General features: G+C 41.9%; 1 protein-coding gene across 1 annotated transcript in view; it reads left to right on the top strand.

The window, feature by feature from the left end:
- The window catches only part of PLCXD2 (phosphatidylinositol specific phospholipase C X domain containing 2), a 14,255-nt gene extending 4,543 nt beyond the window's left edge, over positions 1-9,712 (top strand). The window contains exons 3-4 of the mRNA XM_017731642.1: positions 1,372-1,613; positions 3,954-9,712. Of these exons, the coding sequence (XP_017587131.1) occupies positions 1,372-1,613; positions 3,954-4,110 (399 nt within the window). The 3' untranslated portion in view covers positions 4,111-9,712. The remainder of the gene's footprint in view (positions 1-1,371; positions 1,614-3,953) is intronic.
- The last annotated feature ends 549 nt before the right edge of the window (positions 9,713-10,261 follow it).

Genomic DNA, 10,261 nt, shown 5'->3' with positions numbered 1-10,261 from the left:
GGTGCAGCTTCAGCGGAATCTTGGCCACAGTGGAGGGGAGGGGAGCTGAGCTGCTCCGGCTGCCCACAGCAGGGCTGTGGGAGGGGTTCCGTGGGTGGAACAGGGCCCATCAGCTCCAGGATGGCTGTGGCCCGGCCCCACACAGGGCCCGCAGCCACCTGTCCCAGCACCGGAAACAAGAGAGAGAGAGACTCTGCCTCAGAGTTTCCTGTTCTTAAGTGTGGATCACAGAGGCGGTCACAATTTTAAGTGGCTCAAAGAATTGTCCATATTCAAACTGGCCAGCTGATAGGTTCTGTCAGGTCAGGTCACAGAGGAAGCTGTAAGCACCCCTTTGCAAGAACATCACTTCCGGGACTTTGCTTGCTAACCCATGACATGTGGCCAGTCTGTGTCCTGCTCCCAAGCATGTTTGTTAAATAATTAAACTGTAGGATCCTTGGAGCTTTGTGCTCTTCACAAATGGTTTTCTCTTCTGGAAGGGCATGTAGTGCAGACTTGTGTTGGTGAGGATTTGATTAGCTGTTGTCTTTCTGACTAGTGTGAAGCATATCAGCTTTAGCATGACTATGGTATGGTGCTGAATTTCTTACCTCCTTTGCAGCCATCCAGATCTGCAGAGGTGAGGTTAATGCCTCTTCTCTGTGGTAACTGCTCCCAGAGGTACATGAAAATTGAGAACCGGAAAGGGTTTCAGCTGCAGCACATGGTCTTAAACTGGAAATGAGGCTTTGAGGAATTGTTCTGAACTGATGCAGTCAATACTAGGGTTCAAAATGAATCTTGTATACATGTGGGTATTAATAAAAAGTGTTGCCTCTTTGTGCTGTAGAGAAGCACCTTACAAGGTATAAAATACTAACTTTGGATTTGACAGTTTTGCTGACAGCAGGACTGGCTTTGGCATCTCATGCAGCAAGTGTGAACACGGTGCCAGTATGCCAGTCATGTGCCAGTCAGCCCAGCACACTTTAGCCTCTTAGGAGGTGCTCAGAAGATGACAAAACTGCTAAAATCCTTAACTTCAAGTACAGCTACAGTATTTTCTGACAGTAAGAATTTGCAATGTATTTAAGCTGAGCTCTTTAAATGAAAGAGGCAACTTTGTCATTTTAAATGGATAATGCTTAAAGCCTGAAGCAATCCTGTCCTCAAAGCTGAACAAAATGATCTCCATCTCCTTTGGCAATAGTGCAACATATTTACTGACACTCATGACTCAAGAGCAGCTTCTTTTTGTTTGGTCCTCTTTTCACTGCTACACTAGCTGCAACAGTACTGTGTGAACACAAACCAATGCAACAGCCTGTCCAAATAAAAATATAGTAATTGTGATTTTTTTTCTTTTGTTTTTTATTTTTGTTCTGTTAGGTTCTCATATTTTACCACCACCCTTTATATCAGGAATATCCCTTCCTATGGCCAGGTAATAAAATGCCAGCACCATGGGCTAATACAACTAATGTGCACAAACTGCTACAGTTCCTGGAGACCACACTTGGGGAACGAAGTCGTTATGGGGCTTTCCATGTATCTCAAGCAATTCTCACACCTCGAGTGAAAACGATTGCACGGCATCTAATTCGTGGTCTGAAGAACACACTTGTTCATAGGTAAGGACTTGTCTTGATTTTCTCAGTTCTTTACTTAATACATCTCGTGTTGAAAGAGCCACTGACTGAGCTGGCAAGAAACTAGGAAACGTTTGCTTAGGCTTGCTAAAAGCATGCAGCTTTGCTCATGTTGTTCATGAGAGATATTTACAATCATTAAAAATAAAGAATTAGTGAAAATAATAAAGTAACAGGATGTATATGTGTTTCCTTGTAAGTGGAACTTTTTCTGAATATTATATGATTTTGTAAAATGTGGGATGGATGTGTGGCTTCAAAGCAATAATTCATTTCAAGCTGGCTGAAGTGGAATTTAGGGGGGCAAAAAAAGCTTGTGCCACAGAGAAAAATTGCTTATTTCTGGACTCAGTTTTGCATTTGTCCATACAAATGTCTCAGTAATTTCGGTAACAGCCAGAGATGTATGACCTAGGACAGTATTTTACCTTGTATTTTTAGGGGGTGGGGAGGAGGCTTTCCAAAAACTAGATTCACCATTTGGCTTTTTTTAATACCACTGACCATTGTACAATTAATTTGCCTATAAGTAAGGTCGCTGTAAGAGGGTTTTGCTTTGATTAGCACAGAGTGCCAGTGATTTTTAATAGCATTAACAGCATGAACAGTATAGTTCCATATGATGTATTTTATGGAATTATTACCTTGTAGCCCATTTGCTAAAAATTACCTGAACTGTGAAAGTCCTCTTGGATATTAGGAAGAAATTCTTTACTGTGAGAGTGGTGAGGCCCTGGTACAGGGTGCCCAGAGAAGTTGTGGATGCCCCATCCATGGAAGTGTTCAAGGCCACATTTGATCGGGCTCTGAGCAACCTGGTCTAGTAGAAGGTATCTTCTACCTTAGGGGGTGTTGGAATGACATTATATTTAAGGTCCTTTCCTACCCAGGCCATTCAATGATTCTGTGAATAAGGGAATTTCAGGTTGGGTATAAATCTGTGAATTTTCAGTCCCCGTCCTGTTTCGAGGCGTTCATGTGGCACACCCACAAGGCCGGACGGAATTCCTGGGCCAAAACTAACAGAGGACCGTCGCATTTCGTGGAATGGGCGAGCAGCTTCGTTTCAAGGGACTCCTGGCACAGATCTGTGCTGTAAGCCACTGTTACTGGGAGGCCTGCGTTCAATCCAGCCCTTTCCCTTATCCTTACCACTCGTTTGAAAGTAAACTGAAAGTTGCAAATAGATGCTGCAGTTTGCATAAGCATGATTGCTTGTGTGCATTTGCACAGGCTAGCTGATATGCAAATCTGTCTTCGCAGTTTTATGTAGATGCCTGCCTTCTTGTATGGAAATTTTGCCCTGAATATGAATATTTAAGTGTTCCTGAGGTCTTGCTAAAGGAGAAATGTGCAACAGTCACACTTAGCTGGCTGAAGTCTGGTGTGTCCCCTGGCAGTAATTACGCCTTCACTCATGGTTCTTGATAAGACTTTTTTATTGTCCTGATGCAGCAGGAGTGGAGTGTTTTTAAATTTTTTGGTTTTGCTTTTTTCTCTTCATCATCCTGTTAACTAATTTGCTAGCATACCATCTTCTCAAATAGTGTATACATGTTACAGCAGTAATCTAAATAATGCTAGCATATTTAGCCATTTGTGTCTAACTGCTGAAAAGCCTGGTGTTTCATGTTAGAGTGCAAAAAAGCTGGTGCAGACTCCTGACTTGCACCGTGTCCAAGAAGTTACTTGAAATTTCTCCCCATGGTAGAATTTGTAACTTGATAACTCAGTTCCTGACACACCTCCCCTTTCTCCAGTTATAGTGATGTATAGCAGGATGTTCAACCCCTGTGGAGCTGACAGCTTCATTCTAGGTTTGGTTTCCCTGACCCCATTGCTCTGGGTGGGTCTGGAGGCTGGAGAGAGTTTGGGAGAAATGCAGTCTGCTGCCTCCAACAACTTTTTTCCCCACCCACCTTGAGGCAGAGAAGAGCAGGGGAACATCTTGGGCCAGGTACAGCCTTGCTTTGTGTTACACTGAAGTCTGCTGTGAAATTGAGCGTTTGACTTAACGTGTGCTTGGGTGAAAACAAACCAGGGTGGAGAAAACTGTAGTGCAGTGTTAAATCCTGACTGCCCGGTGAATATAGAGGGACTGCTGATTTGGATTGATGACTGACCAATATGTCTGTGATAGCTCATGACCACGTGCTGTGTTAAGCACTCATCAGCCAGTTGCATTTAGGGTAACAGCCAGGACCTGATAACAAATATGAGATAATATATTTTGTAAACAGCATGGTGTTTGAATTGAGTAGAGTATGTATAGATAAGTGCCTCTTTTAAAATGTTTAACTTTCTTTATTTCAATTTCTTTAGGAATCTGCCCATGATTTTGAATTGGGTGAAAGCACAGAAGCCTGGTGTTATGGGTGTTAACATAATTACATCAGACTTTGTGGAGCTGGTTGACTTTGCTGCTACAGTTATTGCATTGAATGACCTCCTTTTAGAAGAGGACGAATCTGCAACTTAAATCCTGATTGCTGTGCTCCACTTGTGCTCCTTAGTGGACATCTTTGAACTGTGCTAAATGTTTTACTTGTCAAGTGAAACCTATTGTAATCTCTCTTTATGAAAAAAGTTTCCTAGAGGAAACGTGGTTAAACATCCCGTACAGCCAGGTCCCTTCTCCTGGTGTCGTGTGGACCTGAGTGAATCACCGCGTGCTGTGTGAGTGCTGCTGCGTCTGTCTGCGTGTGTGTGCTCTGTTTGGCTGAGCTGTGCACACATCTGCTGCAGACAGGGGCTGGCCTCTGGAGCAGATGTACCCCATTGTGGTGCACATCTCCCTGGTGACCGTGCTCCCAGCACCCCTGTGTGTGCATCCTGCCCACTTCCCATGGCCAGGGCTCACGCCAGGGATCGCTGCTGATCCTGTGGCAGCGTGACCAGGCTGGCTGGGGCAGCATTGTTCTTGGGCCACCTCAGGCATGGCTGGGCTCAGCTGGAGGCTGCTGCTGTGTTCATTATGCTGTTTTAGACACTACCTCTGACTTACTTGAGAAGACAATACTGCTGTTGTTCAGGGAGAAGCTGTTAGCACTGTTAAATATCCAAACTGTCCTTTGGGCCTCAGAGGTGAAGGCTTGGCACAATCTTTCTTCTCTACCTCTTATGTTACTTTTTTACTTCAGTACATTTATTGCAACCGTGTTTAAGTGTGTTTCTTTTGGCATTAATTTGGAGAATATTTCAGTCTTCAAATTTTGAGGTTTAGAACTCAAGTCTGAATTCCTGTGTCCTGTGACATACAGGAAGCATTAATTTTCCTGAATTCCTGGGACATTTAGGAAACCACAGCATAACCTTTCTCTTTTACCTGTTGGTCACTTGGGTTTTTTTAATCCATTAGTTTTTCTTCGGGGAAAGTCTCTCACCCAGGCAGCCCTTCTCTCAAAGGAGGGTGGGCCAAGTGGGGGCTTGCTCAATATTCTAAGAACTGGAGCTGACAGGGACTACTCAAAGCCCAAATACTGGATCACCGGTTTGTGATGGGACAGTGAATTCTGCAGTCCAGCCTGAAAGTTGTGCTTGTAGACAGAGAGCCACAGCCATTAACGGAGACATTTCTCCAGCCTTCACCTGCTTGTGACAGAGTAAGCAATAGTCACACAAGCACAGGCAGGTGTCAGTACTGCTTCTTTCTGTAGTCATACTCATTTTTGTGCTGGTTCACAGTGAAATGTGACCATGTGTTTGAGCCAATGCAATCATACGTTGGTACTTATCAGCACTTAATTTACTAGCTGATAGTATCCTATGGTCTGATTTATCTTCATTGTGGCTTTGTTTTTTTTAAAAAAGCACAAAAGGGACTGAATAGCAGATACTTCTCTGCTCAATCATCTTCCTAAAGCAAGATTGGTGCTTTAGTGCACCAATTGCACTAAAATTGTGCAATATTGGTGCACTAATTATTCACTGATTATGAATTTGTATTTATCTCTAAGCTTATTTATTATAGACTGGATTGTCTTTATACATATTTTATTCAAAGGAAAAATGAATCTCCAGATTTATTATTTATTTTGTTGTTTTATCCTGTATCTGCCATCATGATCTAACAGCTGTGAAAAAATCCCAACTTTCTTTGTTTGCTTGTCACAACTCAGGAGAAGTTTAAAGGTTTGCAAACCTTCCATGTGAACCTTGGCCGAGTTCAGAGCAGACTGTAATCTGATTTATCTGTTGTTTGCATGGCTTTCATTAGAGTTCCTTGAATTTTTTTGACTGAATCATTTCTTGAAGGGAGTTGAGAGTGGGGGAAGTGCCTGTTATTCACTGTCTTTCTCCTTTCCTCTTGTGTTTTAGTGATAGGGGACAAGTCATAAAAATCAGGGTTTGGGAACTGTGCTCAAATTTCTAGTTTAATGCTTCCTTTTAAAACCACAGCAGAAGGTTTTTATTGGGGTGGTGTTGTTGTTGTCGTAATTGTCAGAACCTGTTTTGAACAGTTCTGTTCAGTCTGCAAGTTCATTTAAAATACCTGGATTTTCCTTAGCGGAATTGTGTTTACTATTTTATCTGTGGCCCCAACTGAAACTACACATGGGTTTGGTTTCAGTGGTTTTCTTCTGCATATTGTCTTAGTGCTCAGAGCCCAGTTGGGTAGAGCATGGTGTTAACACCAAGGTTGTGGTGTGGGCCATTCACTTAAGAGCTGCACTCATGACCCTCATGGGTCCCTTCCAACTCAGAATATTCTGTGATTCTGTAACTTGGCTTGAATGCCAGTGAGACAGAAATAATACCATTGCAAGGTTCCCTGCAGAACTGGAAGACAAAGCAAGGTGAAGTGAGTATGCTGTTTGTATTTGACCTTTAATCTATTTTGTACTGTGTGTGTATATATATGTGTGTGTGTATATATATATATATATATGCCTCAAAAGAGATTTATTTGGCTTAACCAATATTTGTGTGTGCACAGTAATGACTGTCATTAGTCCTTCTGCTGTATTTATCTGAATAGAGATGGGATGGGCTCAGGGCTTTGGTTAGATATTTTTAAGTGCAAACTCTAAAGTTTCTCTAACATATTTGCTGTTAGCTCTTGCCTCTTGAAATAGAAAATAACATGCTGGGTGTTAAGAGTGTTAGCAGAGGGAAAATAAATGGAAAATAGATTTAGTATTAATGGTTAAGTATGTGTGGGGGAAAATGTTTCTGTAAGTTTGGCCTGTCAGAAGAGACTCGTGTCATTTCAGAGCAGTACTTGGTGCTGTGCTTCCACTGTGAGGAATCTAATGTTCTCAAATGGTGAGTTGGGCAATTGGCAGGTAACTCTTGTCAGTGACATGACATCTCCCTTGGCCTACTCTGAGCATCGTTCATGCTGGTGTTTAGAATTGGTCCTAGGGTTGTCCTAAACCATCCTAACTAAGCAGTGTGAACTACCTTTAGTCCGTTCTGTTACACAGAGCAAAGCTATCCCATATAATAGGCTTATCTTGCTTGCTCAACACCAAAACACATCCAGACTTCCTCATGCCTTGCCAAATGGATCTCATCTAGGCTTGGACTTTGGCCTGTGGACTCTATTTTCCAGCATTGCAAAATTAAAAGGTGAGCTGGGCAGCAAGGGAGGATCAAGGAAGTAGGGCAGTAGTTTGCATCCAGTGTCCACATGGAAGGTGTGGCAGTGCTTAGCCCAGTTTTGGGCAGCACAGTGGAGCAGGTCTGGCAGGTGAGTGACAGCACTGCAGCTCACACTGGCACACTTGGCCAAGTCTGGCCCCTGAGCAGTCTGCCCCTGAGATTAGCAAATAACAGCCTGCAAGGTCAGGATGTGTGAACTTGAGGAGAACGAAGATGAGTATGAGCACAGGAGAAGGCTGGGGGTTCTTACTGCTGATGTAGACGCACATCTGGTGAATACAGTGGTTTTAGTCTTGCTTGTATATCCCCAAAGCTGTAGAGTTCACTTTTAAACAGGCTGGGTAGAAAACTTCCTCAGAAGAATTGTTCTGACCTCTTGACCATTTGGTAGGTGCTGGGAGAGGAGAAGTCAGAAAACAAGCATCTGCTCGAAGCAAAGTACTTAAACTGTGTATTCTTGAATAATTACACATATGGTTTGTTATTAAAGATTCAGGTTAGTTATACACTGTGTTATGACTATTGTTTCTCTTCCTGGTGTGCAGTCCCTGAATGCCAAGCACACTGGTGGCATTCCTCTTCTCGCACTGATTGCTGCTATGTGCAATTTAAGGGCATATTTGAGGCACAGGAGACCTCTGTGTGTATCCCTGATGGGAAGCAGTAGGGAGATGTTTGTTATGGAGCATCTACAAGTTTTTAGCCTCTTATTGTGTCCCGTAGATGAAAACAAAAAAGAGTTAGTACTAGATTTTGCAGACTGACAATCTGTTGGCTTCTTACTTGGGGACTACTGTCATAATATATTGAACTGCATAGGGAAATGGTGGAGTCATCATCTCTGGAAGTGTTCAAAAATGTGTGGATGTGGCACCTGAGGATGTAGTTTAGTAATGAAAACAGCAGTGATGGACTTGATGGTCTTGGAGGTCTTGTCTAACCTTAACAATTCTGTGATTCAGAGCAGAAATGCTGACTGCAAAAAGGCCCATATTCTGTTAAAAGGCCTCTTTGGAGGAAAGAATAATGGGGAAATGCTGCCTTAGCTCCTAGCACATGCTGGGTTTTGATGTTGTTGGTATCAACTTAGCTGAATGTTGGAGTTTAAAAAGCTGAATTGTAAGGTTGAAGAAGCACTTTTGAGCAGGGATTTTGGTTCAAACAGAAGCAGGACTTCTGCCAAGATGCTTGTCTCTTCTCATCTGGCTAAGCCTTTGGAAATACTTTCTTTGCATACTTGTCTCAGGTGTCAGAGTTCATTGATGTATCATTTAGCAGACATGGGTTTAGGACTTAAATAGAGATAGAGGACATGGATATTTTGATTTAGAATTGGGTTACCTATGGAAGTCTGACTGAGCATGTGTGACTTGAGGTTTACTTGAATATGCAGTATTTAATATGATGTCCATATGCTGTTTTCATAATACTTTCTTCTTGACTTGAACACATATTTACCAATTCCTAATAAGCAAATTTTTTGGTCAGAGAACCACTGTTTGGGACAAAACTTCAGCAAATTTTCAATGCTTGTTAAAGCACAGAGAAATTGTCTAATGTGAGGACCAGAACTGACTCAAAAATTCATTTGAAGTATAGATCGGGTCTAAATGCAGTCCTTTTGGCAGTGGGAAATAAGATTTTTCTTTTCTTCTTTGACAAATTCTTATTCCAGCTTTGGTTTTTAGCTCAACAGATGGGTAGAAGAGCCAGAGCATATGGTGAAGAGCAAATAAATTTTATGCTAAGGACATGTATGTAGGACTAACTGTGGTAAGAGTATAGTGATTTACTTACTGACACCTTTAAGGGTAATCCTATTAGCTCTTTGGTGTAGGTTTTTAAATCAGTCTCTATTTTGTATTAAAAATAATCAGTCACACTAATTCAATACATCTGTTCTGTTGAGTGTGTTTACTTCTGTATGTGTATTTATTTCTCCACAAGTCTTATCAAGTAAACTTTTAATTGTAGGGACTGGAATAGGAATGTCAGCTTTAGAACAGTGTGCTGAATCTGCTTATGTTGTATCCCCGAATATTTATGTATTGTGTGTTGTCCATTTAAACAGTACTTCTCTTACCCTTTGTTAGACCTATGATACCACCTACATTGAACTGCAGTGTATTCTTAATTTTGAAAGAAGTGTTGATCAGCACATCCTATATAAAAACAATTTAGATGGTTCTTTGATTTTTCTCAATGTCAAATGTATTTTCCAGATGGATTTTTTTATTTATACTGTGGAAGGATGCAAAGGGGGGACCAGGTGAAGAGGAGTTATGAATTCTCAGTCTTTATTTTGTGCAGTTTGTCTTCTTTTTGCAGTTTGTGCTTTACCCATCTGTCCAATTCAGTTTTGTGAAACCAGGATGCCTCATCTGAACTGCAAATAAATTTGGGGTTTACATCTGTTTCTTCTGCTTTATATCGTTGGGGGTTTTAATCCTGAAAATAAAAAGTACAACTCGAGCTAATCATCTTTGATGTGTGTTCTGTACTGCTGACTGTTTTGATATGTGATGATTACATCATGAGTCAACCAACATCGGTTGAGCTCCGTAATTTCTCTGATGCAGAATGGTGTAATTGAAGGTGGGTATGGGGTTTTTTTGAGGTGCTCCATCTTTCTGCACCTGTGTCCCCTGAGTAGTCAACATCCAGACAACATCCTTTTTTTTTAGGATGTGCTGACTACTTCTCAGTGCAAGTAGTAGTGCAAAGTGATTAGAAATCAGGGTGTGCTTGCACTTGTGTGCACACACAGCTACATCTTTGCCTGACTGCACTGGGACAAAAGCCTACTAATCCATGGATCCAGTTCTATCCTGGAAGGCAGGTACAACTTCTGTGCAGCCTCTACTGCTGTAATATAGGTGATGAAGCTCCATTGTAACACTTAAACAGGAAACAAAGCATTGATAATGATTCCTGGAGCCTGGGCTAATGTTGGATGCTTGTAACCCAGTGAGATCAGACACACCCTTCTTTTGGGTTGCTTTCAGTGCGCCTGTCTTGAAGATGTG

Source organism: Corvus brachyrhynchos, unplaced genomic scaffold (assembly GCF_000691975.1).
Source record: "Corvus brachyrhynchos isolate BGI_N302 unplaced genomic scaffold, ASM69197v1 scaffold3, whole genome shotgun sequence".
NCBI lineage: Eukaryota > Metazoa > Chordata > Aves > Passeriformes > Corvidae > Corvus > Corvus brachyrhynchos.
This window is presented reverse-complemented; position numbering and strand designations above follow the sequence as displayed.